The sequence below is a fragment of the Coloeus monedula genome (assembly GCF_965178545.1).
Source record: "Coloeus monedula genome assembly, chromosome: 1".
Taxonomy (NCBI): Eukaryota; Metazoa; Chordata; class Aves; order Passeriformes; family Corvidae; genus Coloeus; species Coloeus monedula.
In genome coordinates, this window is record NC_138781.1 from 133,243,717 (window position 1) to 133,261,337 (window position 17,621).

Below are 17,621 nucleotides of genomic sequence, written 5' to 3' on the forward strand. Positions count from 1 at the left end.
ATCAAAGTGAAATAAAATAAAACAACAAAATAAATTAAAAAGGACCAGATTACATAAGAGAAGGGAGGATTTATATTATCTAAATACTCATCTAAAAATTAATTTGTATTATTTGAATACTAGTATCTAAATTAAACTCCTTAGTTCTCAAATTAATGTTAGCTTATGACTAAAAGTACATGTCACTACTGATACTGGTATTTTGATATGCTGGTTTTGAAGTTCTGATCCTGAACCTCTGTGACAGTGGTACTACCTTACCTACAACACTATTTTTCTCTTATAAATGCTACAAAATACCAAATCAAGAGTACAAAGCCACACAGTTTAAAAGCAGTAAAATCTGTTTTCCTTTTCCTATTGGAGAAATTGCAACACCTGTAAAAATAAAAGCTAAATTTCAGAACAATTAGCATCTAAATCTCATAATCAAGCAGGGGTCTCCTGCCATAGTGATGCACAAGGTCAGCCAGTTAGCTACTGTTGAACAGTTTAAAGGTGTTATGCAAACTGTGTAATGTTAACAGTCATCATATAATGAACAACAGTGTTTGTCAGCAGTTAGAAGTACTTTGACCTCTTGAAGTGGCAAGTTGTATCAGGAGCAAAAATAGCATCAAATACCATTTTGAAAACAATCAAAACTGAAAAGAGGTATGAAGTAAGCAGTTTGGCTAGTGTTAGACAGCTTTCATGTTAAACTTTTGGAAAGCTTCTTGAAGACTTGGCTTACTGTATAAAATGAAAATATTCTGTTTCTTCTTTAACTGTGAATTTCTCACTCTTGTTTCAAAAAGAAAAAAAGAAAAAAAATGTGAACCGAAGGGCTCAAAAAGAAAAAGACAAACAAAAATATTCTGAAAGCTTTTTTTTTGATTTTCAAACAAGTCTGGTTGATTCCACAGGCATTATTTACAACTTTCAGCATTAAATTAAATGTTATTGGATAAAAAGAGACTTTCACACATGGTGACTGAAAAGTGTAAACAACAAAAAGCAATGAAGCAGAGAACTGTATTGATGCAATATAGCCCACATTTTTGGTCTAATAAATAGCTATAGAGTTCTTAAGGTAGACACACTAATGCAGAAGAATAAACATTACAGTCAATGGCTGTCAGTAGAGCTATCAGCCTCTCTGAATGAGGAAATTACTGTTAGACAGAGTATAGAACAAGGAAGGAATCCAGTCCATTATTGCTGATGAGTAAAGGTATACTTTGTAAGCCTGCTCATTAAACAGTTAGATCCCATCTCAAGTTAACTTTTTCTTCTCTATATGACTCCACTACTATTCTTTTTGGAAAGTGGTTCAAGAATAACATCCCTCTATGATTTTGAACTTTCTTTTAACTACAAGATTCAGCTTATGCATAAATAGTGTATCTCCACTTTTTTGTACGGATTTCATCCCTTATATAGGTCATGCCTATATAAGTAGGCATACTTATATATACCATATCGGGTATATATAATACACCAGTATTTATCTTAAATATTTAATAAATAGTCATATTAAATATATATTATAATATACTTATATGAATTCCCAGCATGGAGAAGGCTTCAGGGACCTTCTAGCAGCATTCTGATACCTAAAAGGGTCTACAAGAAATCTGGAGAGAAACTTTTGAGGAAAGTACGTACTGATAGGACAAAGACTTTAAAATGACAGAGGACAGGTTTAGATTAGATATCAGGAAGAAAATTTTCACTGTACCAGTGGTGAGACACTGGCACAGATTGCTGAGAGAAGTTGTGGATGCCCCATTCCTGAAACTTTCCAAGGCCAGGTTGGATGACTTTGAGCAGCCTGGTCTAGTGGAAGGTGTCCCTGCTCATGCCAGGGGGTGTTGGAACTAGATAATCTTAAAAGTCCATCCCAATCCAAATCATTCTGTGATTCTATAATATACATACTTTTCATTTACTCAGTTAAAATGTTTAGTAATTCAGTGATTTTCAAACAGCTTGGAGTAAAACCTTGGATGCAATTAAATTAATCGCACAGTTTCACCAATTCCATGAAGTTAGAGTCTCATCCAAGTGTCCCAGTGAAGACGAGATATTTTATTAGGCTAGTAAGTACATAAGTAAACAAATAACAGTTACATAAAATAAAATAAATTAAATATGGGTGGATTCCCTTTCTTCTTCCTGTCTCTAGTTTCTTCTTATCACTGAAACACAGGTAGTATGTGAGCTACAAACAAAAGAAAGCCTGGATCAAAATTATACTCTCCATTTCTATATAATTCTGAAGGCTCTTGACTTCTTTCAACAAGAATTCTATGAATCCTTTGTTTCAAATAAAAAAAAAAAGTAACCAATTTCTTTTTTCTTTTATTAGTTGCTTCACCAAACACCATTACATAATTTTCAACCACACATTTAGCTATTTTATTTCTAAAAACAAGTTAAAACCTATAAAGCCCTCAGACTGCAGGACATTTAAAGTTAAAAGTCCCTGTCACCTTTTTTAGCTATCAAGCTTTAGCCTGCTAACAGACATGATGAATTTCTCTATTGTATTACTGGAGATGGGACACACGAAAAGCTATAATTGCTTTAAGCTCCCCTGTCTGTTATCACTCATAACTTTTACAAAACATCACAGAATGTATTGTTCCAACATTTTTAAAGCTTAATTTCACCTTAAGAATCATTTCCTCTGGTACTGAAAATTTAGATAAGGAAGCGAATATTCATAAAGACACTAAAACCCCCCAACTTTTAATGAAACAGAATCTTTATTTTGAGCAAAGTTAAAGAAAGAACATATTTCTATAGAATACAAATCTTTTGGTCCAAATTAAATTGACATCACCTCCTCAGGAAGATCTTGCATGTAGAAAAATTCTTTAATATCTCAGTGGAAATGGCATCTAAGCAACTAATCTATGAAGAACAATGTTTATATCTTTATCTGACTGCTATGACAAAAAGTGAATTCTCTCGACATTCAGGAAAATGATGGAATTGTTCACAAAGGACCTAAAATACTGGTTTATCTCTAAATGAGCCTGTGAGTGGAAAACAAGAGTAGAGCTATATATTATAAAGGAAGCTCTTCTGGATTAAAACATTGTAGATGTATCACTCTTTCTTCACAAATGCAAACTTAAAAAACCACAGCAGATCTAGTCTCTCTCTAATTATACGAAGCAGAAAGCTCATTTAAATAGTACATCAGGCAGCATACTTAAGTATTTCAGATTTTGGATTAACAAATTAAGTAAATAAGCTAATTTATAAATACAAGGTGGTCAGTTACACTCTCAATCTGACAGTTAATATTACAGTTTTGAAGACCTAAAGCAAGTAGTATAAATAAATCAATGAAATTACATACCTGCCTAGATGAGATCTAAATTCTGGTACTAATACAGAAATGCAAATTTCTGTTGACTTAATCCCCATTTCGCTTTACATAACAAAAGTACTTGAAAACAAGATAACTATTCTTGAAAGCCTAGGGGTCTTAGACAAAGAAATTATTAAAATATCATTTTCATTTTTATCTTGTTGGGGATTGTCTACCAGGCAATAGGCACTTAGCAAGCTTATTCTTCTAAAATATATTTTCTTACTATTTGCTTTTTATAAAAATGCTTAACATTATGTTTTCTCCCCTCGAGGATGACAAATAGCTGCTTAGATGTTTGTGAGTTTAGGAAAAAGAGAGCCCTTAAAACCATTTAAGGTAAGGCACCAAATAACAGAAGCAGTAAATTTATAAAACCTGCCCTAAGTATTTGCACTAAGTTAGGTAACATGTTTTACATGGATCTCAACAGGCTCAGGCCTGATCTCATTACAGCTGAAGGCAAAAGTGCCTTGTTACAGTAGAGAAATGCTGTGTTCTTTAAATCCCTAACTAAATACTTAGAATACATGAGATCCAAAGATGTACAGTACTGTTAACCTCTTACACTAAGGGATGAATATATTTAATAGTGTGCAGGGCATCAGAGTGACAGGGTAAAAATTGTAGTGACATAAGGATGGAGTTCTGTTCTTGGTTTTGACAGGAGTACAGGTGTCTGGTGTGATCTGAGAGGATCAATATTATCCAGGGTATGCAAGATATATCATTGGACTTTTAGGAGGCCCATGATTTTCTGGAACAGTATCTAGAGACCAAGCAAGTCAGACCACAGGACCTAAACAGCACCAGGTCCCTACATAAGTAAGGAATCCCACCATTGCAGAGGGAAGGGATTCAACCCCAAATTATGACATTGGAATGCCAGTGTCTACCTGGGGGAGCCCTATAGATAGGTCTCATCACTCTCCACCCACACTCAAAACTAGAAACAGGTTTTAGTTACCTAAATAGAAGTGTCTAGAGTCATAGGAGCTGACTTAGAACACAGAGACTGGCTTCCTATTGCTAGCCTGAAGAGGAAGCTTTTGTTGGTCCCATGTTATTTCTGCCAGCCTTGTGCACATCTTGGCCAAAGGCACCTTAAAAGGTGCTCAGTACTCACATGTGAGCAACTTAATCACACTTCTGGTCAATACCAACAGGAGAGTTCAGAAAAATACTTCAAGTCACTCTGAAACATACATTAACTGGTGGGTTGAACTGGTATATATTAATTGTTTGGTTGGCTCTGTTTCATTGATTGCAGGCATCAGAACATCACTAATATACAGGGAATATCTGAACACTAAATTTAAGTACTGTTCTCTCTAACTGAATCCCTTTCCCCATCTACCCCTGCAGCTTGCATACTTGAAGAAAAATAATACCTCATGCAAATCATCCTGCACAAATCTCATTGTCAGGATGCATACGAGCAAAGAAACTCAACCTTCCCACACAAAATAACTTGATATCCTCATTTTGCAAGTGTTACATCATTTGCAAAACATGGATATTGTGACCGCTCACATTTGCCAGTGTCATGGACATCCTGAAGTCTGTGTTCGTGACCATACTAATGATGGAATGTGGTAAACACCAAACTAACACTCTTTAACAGAGCATAAGATCTAGATATCCATTACACTCCTACTAGTATCCAATTTTATTAACTAAGTAGCAATACTTATATACAAAAAGGCATAATACTTCAAGAAAATCATAAACTAATCAAGCCCTCCTGAGACAGTGTCAGCAATCTACACACAAATATTTTAAAATCAGGCACTGTTAGTCCATGTCAGCTGCAGTAAGGATTTCAAATGGAGTGGAAATTTAATCAATCCTTATTTTTCTCTGTCCTTTATTTTTCATTCTCTAAAGCCAAAGAAATACATTGAATTACCTATCAGTGCATGCCACTTATGCTTGTATACAGCCCCTGTCATCTTGAATTATAGGACAGCCACACCTTACAATCAGAAATTGCTTAACCTGAGCCAACTGCTAACTGCTGCTGGTAGCCAAAGGAAAAAAAAATCTATTTAAGAGAATTCTTCCATTGTAAAATTCCCTACTGTACTTTTATCACGTTTGGTTTTTTTAATCCAAAATTTGGAATGCCCAGCACTGTGGATTTTAAAACTTGACTTGACAATCTCCAGCTATACTTGCTATATTGATTTACTAAGCAATCCTACACTTGCAGAGAAATAGGTTTTTGATGAGTCTTTCCCCTCTCTAATATTTCTGATTCTATGGTCCAGTAATGGTTGATCATGTTCCTGGGCTGCAAGTAATGGTCTGCAGGAAGAAAAACTAAGGGAAAAGAAAAGAAAAAGAGAGAGAGAAACAGAAAAAGAGGGAAAGAGCAAAAGAGAGAGAGACAGAAAGAAAGAAAGAAAGAGATGGAAAGAGAGAAAGAAAGAAAGAGAGAAAGGAAGAGAGGAAGAGAGAGAGAGAAAGAAAGAGAGGAAGAGAGGGAGAGAAAGAGAGAAAAAGAAAGAGAAAAAGAGAGAGAAAAAGAAAGAGAAAAAGAAAGAGAAAAAGAAAGAGAAAAAGAAAGAGAAAAAGAAAGAGAAAAAGAAAAAAAAGAAAGAGAAAAAGAAAAAAAAGAAAAAGAAAAAAGAAAAAAGAAAAAAGAAAAAGAAAAAGAAAAAGAAAAAGAAAAAGAAAAAGAAAAAGAAAAAGAAAAAGAAAAAGAAAAAGAAAAAGAAAGAAATTCGTAAGGTGAACGGATGGTATAGGAACCTTGAGGAACAAGAATCATCAACTGAATCTTGTTTACCTTATCCTCTCCCCATTAATTTCTTAACATCCAGGGGTAGGTGAGCAGCATGTCTGCCTGTCAGTGGTGCCTTATAGAAAACATTAAATGCCTGGAGCAGTGCATCTTTTATTGTATGTCATAAAAATCCACAAATATTCAAATACAAAAGGAGAAGCTTAGGTATTGTGATGACAAGGAAACATGAATGTATGTGGAACAACTTACTTGTTTAAGGGTACATTCACTCAAAAACAGAACAGTTTTTAATTGTTCATTGTGTGGTATTTACAATCTGATCCAAAACTTATTTATTTGTTAAGAACTTTACATTTATTTAAAATTATTTTGAGTATGTTTCGGTAACAAAAATTATCTAATTCAAACTTTCATTCTGAAAGAGACTGCGATACTCTTTATCTTCAGTCATCTAATGACATCCTTCACCTAATCCTAATAGAGTTGTCTACCAAGTATTGGTACTCATATTTTGAAAGACCAAAACAAAAACAAACAAACAAAAAAACTACAAACAAAACACCAAAACCCAAAAAGCCCTAAAAAAAAACAACCACAAAAAAATCAAAACCAGTGTTCAAACTGTTATAGACATGTTTTTCACCTTTTCTGCTCTGGTACTTTTTTTTTTAACACATTCACTCCTAGAACGATTACACAGATGATTAAATTGAAATGCTGTATTTATATTTTATGATATTCCTCTGCTACATTTTATGAAAAGAAGTGAAACAGTCCCAAGATAAAGGAATGATGAAGATATATTCATGGCTCTTTTACGTGACTTTTCTTCTACTGCTCTTGATATGTATTGGAAAAGGCTGGAAACACTCTTCAATTAGTTCAATGCACATTTGTGCAAGCTAGGTTACAAAGATGGATAAACTACGTGATCCATATGAAGACTCATGATGGAACTGGACACACAATCTGCATCTTCAGCCCCCCCAGCAAAATGCCTCAGCCACTTAAACCACATCCTTTTCCCTACATATTTAAAAATATATGCAATAGAGAAAAATATAATAAAGACCTTTCTAAAACTGACATTTCACGTACAAGTAATGAAGGACAGAAGTATCAGAGCTCGGCACTTCATAATCAACAAGGAAAACCAAAAACTGGAACAATGTCCTGGGTTGGTTTGAGGCTTTTTTATTATTGTTTCATTTCTCTAAATACATAGAAGCAATGGGAGAAAAAAAAAAAAAAGCCTCACATGCCAAGACCAAAATCATGATGCACAGTTAGCAGTACAACTCTATTACTTCTCATAATAATAATAATACCTTTTATGGTGTGAAAGATCATTTCTTTCACTTGCAATTAAACATAAACCACAACACAGACAGATACAATCTGTCAATTTCTCTGCAAAGACAGTGGGTCAAAGCAATTTCCTAGAAGAGCATCACACAACCAATGTCTGAGGTAAAAAAGAAAAATGTGACAGGATCATCACCTTCAGATCCGCATGCCATACAAAAAGAAAGCAATTTCCTCTGTTGTACACTTTGTAAATATCCACCAATACATTTAAATGAAGTATCTTCCTCCCCATTGAAAGGGAGGCTTGTTTTTCTGTTTTACTATCTATATTTTGAAGACATTGATAATTTTCTTCTTGGCTTTCAGCTGGTAATTTTCTGAGAAAGTAAGCCTTCCCATTGCCAACATCTATTTCACACCTGCAAGTGAATTTGTGATTACATCCCAGCAAAAAAGAACAGTACCAATGAAATAAAACAACTTTTTCGCTACAATATCATGAGGAGAAAAATACTAAAGACCAGATTTTCTGAGGTTAGCATTTCTTTTCAAATTATCTATACAGCTTTGAAACCAGTTCAACTGTTTTGTAAAAGGGAGAAAACACACAACAATCTTCATGTATTACTAACATGTCACATGAGTGGGAAAATCTGATGAAAATTGATATAGATTTTACAGCAGTTACTTTGCTCCCCCTAACTGTGGCATGATATGATGGGTACTCATGAGTTAATACAATCAGAAGCTCAAAGAAGAGGACATCAGTCCCAGAGGGACATTCTTTCACATAATCACAGAATAGGTCAGGTTGGAAGGTACCACAGTGGGTCATCTGGTCCAACCTCCCTGCTCAAGCAGGGTCACCCCAGAGCACATGGCATTGGATTGTGTCCAGATGGTTCTTGAATATCTCCAGTGAGGGAGACTCCACACCTTGTTCCAGTGTGTGGTCACTGCACTGACTCATATTCAGGTGGAACTTCCTGTGCATCAGTTTCTGCCCATTGTCTCTTGTCCTATTGCTCAGCACTGCTGAGCAGAGGCTGGCTTCATCCTCTTGACACCCTCCCTTCAGATTCTGATAGACATTAATGAGGCCCCCTCTCAGGCATCTCTTCTCAAGGCCAAACAGGCCCAGCTCCCTCAGCCTTTCCTTGTAAGAGAGATGTTCTTGTACTGAGGAGCCCAGAACCAGACACAGCTCCCTAGATGTGGCCTCACTAGGGCTGAGTAGAGCAACAGGATCACCTCCCTTGACCTGCTGGCAATGCTCTTGCTAATGCACCCCAGGATACCTTTGTCTTTCTTGACCACAAGGACACAGTGCTGGCTCATGGACAGCTTATTGTCCACCAGGACCCCCAGGTCCTTCTCCACAGAGCTGTTCTCCAGCAGGTTGGCCCCCAGTCGTTACTGGTCCATGAGGTTGTTCCTCTCCAGGTGTAAGACCCTGCACTTGCCTTTGTTGAGTTTCAGGCAGTTCTTCTCTGTCCATCTCTCCAGCCTGTCGAGGTCCTTCTGAAGGGCTGCACAGCACTCTCGGGTATCAGCCATTCCTCCCAGCTTTGTGTTGTCAGGGAACTTGCTGTGGAGGCCTCTGCCCCTTCATCCAAGTTATGATGAAAAGTTAAACAATACTGGGCCCAGTAATGAACCTTGAACCACCAGTGACAGGCTCCCAGCTAGACCCTGTGCCACCAATTACAACCCTCTGGGATCTGCTGTTCAGCCAGTTCTCAGTTTACATCACTGTCCACTCACCCAGTCCACACTTCCTGAGTTTGCCTGTGAGGCTGCTGTGAGACACAGTGTCAAAAGTCTTGAAGTTGAGGTAGACAATATCCACTGCTCTCTCCTCATCCGTCCTGGGACTTGCTTCATCACAGAAGGCAATCAGGTTGGTCAAGCATGATTTACCCCTAGTAAATCCATGCTGACTACTCCTGATCACCTACTTGTCATCCATGTGGATAGAGATGGCCTCTTTTCCAAAGCACTGACCCAACCAGAATAGAGGCAATCCTACCAAGAGGTAGCAGCAGAGACACAAATCTACTTCAACCCTGGCCATACAGTGTAGCTGCTCTTTTAAGATGCAGTCATAAGGAATTTTCTTCAATATTCTTTACAAAGACATCTACAAATACTCCATAACCCAACTGTCTCATTCCACACTGTTATTCCACACAAGGGTCAATCGTGATATGATTCATAATGAATTAATAAAGAAAGTAAAATATTTTCATCCACAGTCACAAAGCAATTGTTGAATAATATGCTTTATGTTTTTTTCACAGCGTAATAAAAACTGCTATTGTTCTACAGAGAGTAAGCATCAAGTGACTTTAATGTTCTTCAGAGGTATTGCAGCTTATTGCTTCAGCTGCACATCCCCTAGCACAGCAGTTTTAACTCTAGAATGTGAAAGCCCTTTCCCATTGACTAGGTTCAAGCTTCAACACCTGAGACTGGATTACCTAATATTAAGCTCTGAAATCAACAGGACATAAGTTTCCTTGCACCCTGAAGCCTTGATCTTGAAATTAACAGGAGTTTCTAAACATGGTAAAAATACCTGAACAAGCTGCTAAGTCAATTATGTGCTGTAAGACCTCAAAAGGTATGCTAGAAACATTATTATCACAGCTGAAGTGCAGATAACTCCTCAGCTGCTATAAACCAGATGTTAATAAGCAAAGAAACACTGTATCAACAGTTTTGGTTAATAAGTAAAACTACAGAATTTTTTTTTCTTTATCTGTAATTTATGTCAAATTTAATTCATCACAGAAATAAAGTGTTGCCACTTAACTGCTCTTAGTGTACAGCAAAGATGCTTACAATGAATAACGATAAGCAGGAACATGAATGAACAGTTGCCAGGCAACCAATAAATAAAGGTTCCAAATAGCATGACCTCTCTTTAAAGGATAAAGCTCTAATCATAATTATTTTTCAAATCCATTTCAGTGCCAACTAAAATCAGGTTTGCAGCACTAATCCTTGCCTTCCTCATACAAAATGAAACCAAATCTGTCGTCTGATGTATCACAGATAACAAATTAAACAGACTCAACCTGCTCCTTCAGATCATGGTCAACAATGTAGTTTGAGGATGGCAAACAGGTTAGACAATAAACTGGAATCTGAAACACAGAGCTGAGAAGATTTAAGCAATTTTAATGGGTAATTAATTTTTCTTTTAAGTTACATTGTTTCTTTAAGGATCTTCAAATGGTATCAACACAAAATCCTCCAGTGTTTAACACCACAAAATAATCATTTGGTAAAGTAGAAGGATGAGACAGACTTTAAAATACTAAAACCAGATGCAGTTTGAAATGCTTTAAAAATCTATATAATACCACATTCTATCTTTATAAACTCTTACAACACAGTCTTGCTGAGTGCATAAGCAGAGCTGAGGTGCCTAGAGCAAGCACTGACCTTTTAGATGGATTCAAATAAAACTGACAAAGAGCAGCATAAATCTTAAATCAGTTAAAGAACACAGTATATCCACTTTGAAGAAACAATGAATGGTTCTGCAGGAGTTTTACATTATGCCTTCCAAATAATGGAATGGGGAGAGCTTGGGCTTGCTCACAGTTTACTGGTGGGCTAATAAATTTTATATTTATTTTAGTAAGCTCTCATGTCAGAAGACATTAGGAATACATGTTTTTGTAGTTTTATCTTGCACTATATCAGGTGATTACATAAATCTCTTTAACCATTTTATTTCTTTTCTTTAGTAGAATTGAGATTCACTAATAGCTGTGATGCTTAAACACTAAACTCACAAAAAATTGCAACAGGAAAACAAGTTGAACTACAATAATAAACAAATAACTTTTGTACCTAAGATATAAGATATTATGTCAGCAGTGAACTCATAAGAACAGGCACCATCCTTCCAACCCGTCTTTGAAAAGAATATAGGCAACAGAATCCATTAACTTCCCTGCAACATTAGTAGCGGAAAATAATCTCATACTTTACAGTAGAAAATACACTCTAACAACTAAGTAGTCTACACATGTATTTCTTCATATCAAATGAGAGCCAGATCAAGGTATTTGCCTTCTTCGACAGAATAGAATTCTGTTGCCTACCATCAGACACACAATTTTCCAATTATTTTCCTTATCTAGATATACCTGCTCATCAGAGACCTTTACAGGAGCTTTTCTTTGTATCTGTATTTCATCAATAAGCAAAGAAGAAATACACCACATTTTATCAGTATTTTCCTTGACTAATATTTCACCCACTAATCAGCTTCATCACCTGATTCAGTAACTCCTCTCCATCCTTCTAAGAATTTCAGTTTGAACTCCTTGTTCCAAAAAAAGTCCAGTTCGTTTCATTGATATCCTATGCAAGAGTGAGATTCAGAATTTAAGTAATTGAGAATCATGCATACTGACTGCAACTAAAAACAGTGCAGAAGAACCTGTAATTTCTTGTTAGGACACATGGCAGTATTGATAACAAAACCTCCTTAATTGCTTTTCCATCGTTTTCAGCTTGCATTTTAATTAATTATAAAAGTACTGTGTTGTGCCTGTAAACCTCACAACCAAGCCCACTAGTTCAAAAGTGTGTAACGGTGATATTGGAGGATTTTTTCCCCCCCAAATGTTTATTCCTTTTCAGTTGCCAGCTGAAGAATGAAATTGGTCTGGTTTTAAGCCTAAAAGCTTATGGAATAAAAGGTCATGCCTTACCATTTAGCAGGAGCTGGAGGCTAATTGTAAAGTTTATTAACAATGAAAACAATGGGGTTCTCAGAAACTTATTACTATGGAGGAAACTGATGTTATTTTTCTGAAGTTTGGATTCCACTGTGTTTTGTTCCACAATATGCAATTTAACTATCCCACTTTTGAAAATGGGAGATGACTGTATTGTTTTAAAGAGCTGCTCACACTAAAATAAGAGTCATTTTAAGATCTCCCCTAGGGATTCAAGTCTATACATTTAGCATTAGAAGGAGGAAAACAGAGCATAAGTGCCAGCTTGAGGAGAGAGATGCGGCATGCTTTCTCTCTAGTGTTTCCCACATCACAGATACAGTCAATGAACCTAGGTACAATCCGAAAAACACTTTCCACAACAGGGCTTAGGCAGATACTCAGCTGAGTAAGAGTCAGCAGTATTATGTTCCGGAGATCAATTGTATTCTAGATGCATGCTGATCCTGTCTTCTGATCAGGGTACTTTTGTTTCAATAACCACGTTTCCCATAACAAAATGGTAACATTTGTTTTCATTTTTTTATATTGAATATTTTATAAAATATAAACACACTTATTATTCAAGTCCATACAAAATCTAAGGGATGACATTAGGAGATAAAATTGCAGAACCATACCAGCTCAAACAGTGCAATATTGTTTGGTTCAGGAAAGCATATATATATATATATATACACACTAGATGGATGGTACTTGTGAAAGACCATCTACAGACACTCCCAGTAACACACAAAAGAGTTATCTTTGATCCACACAAATTCTATAGTGAGGAGCCCAGTAGGGGGAAGAAGGTAGTTCATTGCTCTATCATTTTTTAGTAACAATTATCTTCTATGTATTTGACTCAGTTTTATATTTGGAATGCTCTTTTAATAACTGTTATTCCATTCACTATCTCACTGGTAGACATCTTCCCCTGCTGGTAAACTGAAATAGCTGAAAATAGCAGCAAAACTCTACATTGATGACAGTCTTTCACTAATATACTACATGAGGTTACTGTTTTGGACCAATAGCTCAGCTGTAAAGAAGGGAGCTAACAGTGTAGTCCTTAGTTTTTCTCATGGTGTCAGAAACAAAGTCTCACAAAAATGCTACTGGTAATCAATGAACTTCAAACATTAATGCTAAAAGCTTCCTTCACATACAACTATGTGATTCCTGCCCTTCATCATAATTTCTTAACCTATCATTTACAATCATCTCTCATGAAGCTTTAGCACAAAGCTCTTACCAGTATAGAGTGCAAGCATGACCCTCTCGTGTACCATACTCCATGATCTGAATCCTACTCTGCTGTGTCTATTACATGAAATACTGCATACATTTCAGGATAGACAGCTGAATTCAGCTATCATTGGAAGTTTGAGGAATTCCTCCATGCACCTGTTTGGCTAAAAGAAATTTTACAGAGAGACAACTAAATTACAAGGAACAGAAATGTTGATACAAGCTTGTAAACTTCAGTTTTGTGTTCTAACTTTTAAAAGGAAACATTATTATTTAATGTCTTTGAGCTACAGTAATATCTCTTAAGACTTGCCCTGGCTCACAGCACTGAAACAAACAAACCAAAAAATTCAACAAGACTGCACAGATTTTACTTATCAGTCAGGAAACTGGATCAAACAAGACAGAACAAGAGGAAATAAATCATCTCCACATTTTATAATGATCAACAGGTATTATCTGTACTTTACTTAAAGACAAGAAAGAATGAAAAGTAAATCTGCGTTCCAACCATCCTAAGCACTTTTTCCAGTGACGTTTTATTCAACTATATGTACACCACTTCTTTCCTGAAGCCTACTTTGCATACTTATTCTCATTGTCATAAAAAATCTGTTACATTTTCACAATTTACTATGAAGTACAATTGCTTTATGCACTTGTGCTGACATGCAGAATTGTACAGCACAATACATACTTACTGTTGCCAAGTCCTTTGCCTCAAATTTCCTATGCTTTTAGCCTTTGCTGTTCCCAGCAAAAAGAAAATGGAATGTTCGGCACTATCCAAACAACGTGAACACAGCAATGGCTGTTCTGGGGCAAATCTGAGGCTCATTTAGGCCAGGACCATGTCACTAGCAGTGGTCAAAGGCAGTGACCTAGGGAAAAGCCCCATATTAGGACAACTCTCATATAATACAGCAATCCCCTGGAACACTCTTCTGGCTCCCAGCAATGTGTTGCTCAAAGACTTAAATATGAAGAGACTGGAAGCGTTGGCATATGACAACACTCTTTGTTTTCAGAAGGGCTGGAAAGAAGAGCAGGAGATGGCATATTTCAAAGAGGAGAAATATGTGCCCTCATCACACACACATGCCACTTCATTCTATCCAACAGTGTTTCTTACTCCTGATATTGCCTTTACCCTCAAAAAGTGCTGTTTCCCATATGGAAGAGGTGGCAAAAATGAAAGTGTTTCCCTTCTTTCCTCAGAAAACCTCCTCCTGACTGGAGCTGGCCTCCTGTTCATATTCCACTTGACTAAACCAATCTTTTTCTCCTCCCACACTAGCTCCATCTGCCGCCCGTCTCTCCAGCAGAGCCAGATGCCAGCAAAGCAGACTGCTGTGGGAGGAGAAAGTTCTGTCGCTGGAATTTCATCCCTATACTCTGCAGGGGGCCAGCCTGTGAAGCCTGGAAGGATACAGAGAGCAACTTCCTCTCTTCCACACTCCTTCCCCTTCTCATCAGTAAAGAAGGCAGCTGAGGACATGAGCAGGATAAAACTTCAGTGTGTACTCTGAAATATGCAGCTTTAATATTCATATAGCAGAAGTCTCACAATTTTACTCCAGACTTGAGCATGGTACACACCAGATAAATAGACGTGAGAAGATGAGTCCTGCTCCAAAGGGCTTGCAATCAAACAGAAGCTGAGATGTGAACTTGTGATAAGGATTAAATGAGTGACTAGACCACAGATGACAGAGAAAAAAGAGTTGGATTTATAATCAGGAGAGATTTTAATGATGGAGTAAAAAGACAATACTTTCTGGAGAGATGGAAGTCAAAGAAAGAAGCAATGGATGAATGTTGTTAAGCTGAGAGAATTGCAAAGGAAACTGCCTGTAGAGAAGGAAAGAGTAGGATGAAAACAGACACGGAGAAAGAAAATGTGGGTTCTTTATACATTTGATGTGATCTTGCATGAGACAGAGAGAGAAAACATACAGGTAAGAACTTCAGACAAAAAGGGAGACAGTCTAGGAACGGAGGAGGATCTGCATGAGCAACCTTGTCAGAGAAAGGAGCAAGAATGTGTGTCACTTAGTGAGAACAAGAGCTCATACAAAACAAGCAAGTGTGCATATGTGTGAGACAGGGACACAGACTTTATTTTTCTGAGAGAAAGAATTATGGGAACCCAGGAGACTAAAGAGACTAAAACCAAAAAAGGCTGGTGAACGGGTGCAGCAGAAAGTTTTGAGTGAGGTTAGCAGGACAGAAGAAAGTGAAGGTACCGAGTGATCTAACAGAAAACCAGAATTATGTATAAGAAGCTGAAAGAGCACGTATAAATTACAGAGACATAACAAGAAAAATCAAGAAGTTGAACAGCCAAGGAAAAGAAGGAAAATAGACACATCACATTGCAGTATAGTAAGGGATCACAGCAGAACAAATGGAGGGACAGTACTGAGAAAAAGGAGGAAAGAATATACGCAAAGATGATCAAAGTCAGTAAAGGAACATTAGTTAAGTGGAAGCACTCTGTAAAAACTCCTAATGGGAAAACTGGGAGTCTAGATAAAGGTGACTGGAAATGGATGTTCACTGAACTGTCAGTGTAAACTCCTAGGGTTTGCCCCACCTTGGTATCACCACATTTTAATCTTCATTTTCTCTCGGAAAAATACTGTTTCCTTGTCCTCCACACCCCCTAACTTCCGAGCTGTAGTTGCACCTTTATGCCGTTTGTTTCACTATTTCTAGTGGCAACTCTTTTTCTTACGTCTACATGGGAAAAAGATCTTATTTTTTTTCAGATACTCTACCACAAAGAAACGTGCCAAAAATCTCAAGTTTCCTTCCTCCTGTCCCCATAATGCTCTTCCATTCATTCTTCTTTGAAAAAAAAAAAAAAAAAAAGAAACAAAAAAAAAACACCAAACCAAACCAAACCAAACCAAACAAGGCTGGGGAAACCCAGCAATACAGTGGTATCTTAAGTCCAAGACATCCAGCGAACCTTTCCCGAGCTGCATGTACATACTGCGCCCCAGGTTTCCTCCGTGCCCGGGTGAGGGTTTCCCGTCTCCCGCGGGCGAGGGCAGCGGGAGGCACGGGCTGCGCTCCAGCGCTAGGCATCGCGCTGCCGGGATAACGGGATCTCCGGCTGAAACGCATCCATCAGGCGGGGCAGCGCGGGGAGGGGAGCTAGCTACCGGCTGCTGGAAGGAATGCCTACACAGACGTATGCCCTGGCTGCTGGAAGACATGGCTGGCTGGCTATTTGATTTGATTTGAGGGACATAAAAAACGGGAAGGGAGGAAAGGGAGAGGGGGAAGCACACACGCTCGCACACGCATCCGGCTGATCTTACCTCCACATTGAAATACTGCTCCGCTTTGCACACTGTAGCACATAAAATCCAAATGAAGGTTTGCAAGAAAAACACCCTGGACTGAGACACGAAATCCAACCGGCTTCCAGTGCTGGATGCGAGTACGATCATAGTGAACTGTGCTTCAGCGGGTGGAAGATCTCTCTCTTTCTCTCTCTTTGCCTTAAACAAATGCACAAACAAACCAACCTCCCCCGTGTCGGTGAAGAGCCCGTAGCGCAGGTTCACCCACAGCCGGGGAGGAGGGGGAAGAGAAGGAGGAGGAGGAGGAGGAGCAGACACTTCACAGCACAGGCGGCGGCGCGGCAGGGTCAGCTCTCGCTCATCCTCACCACCAGCCCCGTAAAGAGGGAATGTGGCGTCCGAGTGCAGTCGCTGCTCCTGCACGACTCCTCTGCCCAGCAGCAGCAGCTGCCTCCCCGTGTCCTCCCTCCGCTCCCGCCTCCTCCGCCTCCTCCACCTCTCCTCCTCCTCTCCTGCCTCCTCCCCTTCAGCCTCCGCCTCCTCCTGGGGAAGGCGGGTTGGCTCGGCTCGGCCCGGCCCGGCCCGGCTCCGTGGCGTGGCCCGACTCGCCTCGGCCCGGCTCGGCTCTGCCCGGCTCCCTGCCGTGGCCCCGCTCGGCTCGGCTTCCTGCCCTGCCTCGCCTCGCCCCCCGCCGCTCCCCTCCACTCCAGAATGTTCAGCCGAAACCTACATGGACCCGCCCCGTAGGCGGCCTAAAGGCGACGGCCCCACCAGGCGGCCCCGCCGCGCCAGCGCCGCACGGCCGCGCTCGCCGGGCCCCGGCCCGGAGCCTCCGGGGGCGGCTGCTGGGGAGCGGCGGCCCGGGAGCGGCCCGCGGCCTTTCCCCACGGTCC

The 17,621-nt window shown here is 38.9% G+C and overlaps 1 protein-coding gene across 1 annotated transcript in view; it reads right to left on the minus strand.

Annotated features, from left to right (window-relative positions):
• The window catches only part of MMP16 (matrix metallopeptidase 16), a gene marked incomplete at both ends in the record, with an annotated part of 162,874 nt that extends 145,999 nt beyond the window's left edge, over positions 1 to 16,875 (minus strand). The window contains one exon of the mRNA XM_082298872.1: positions 16,744 to 16,875. Within this exon, the coding sequence (XP_082154998.1) occupies positions 16,744 to 16,875 (132 nt within the window). The remainder of the gene's footprint in view (positions 1 to 16,743) is intronic.
• Between the last annotated feature and the right edge of the window lie 746 nt (positions 16,876 to 17,621).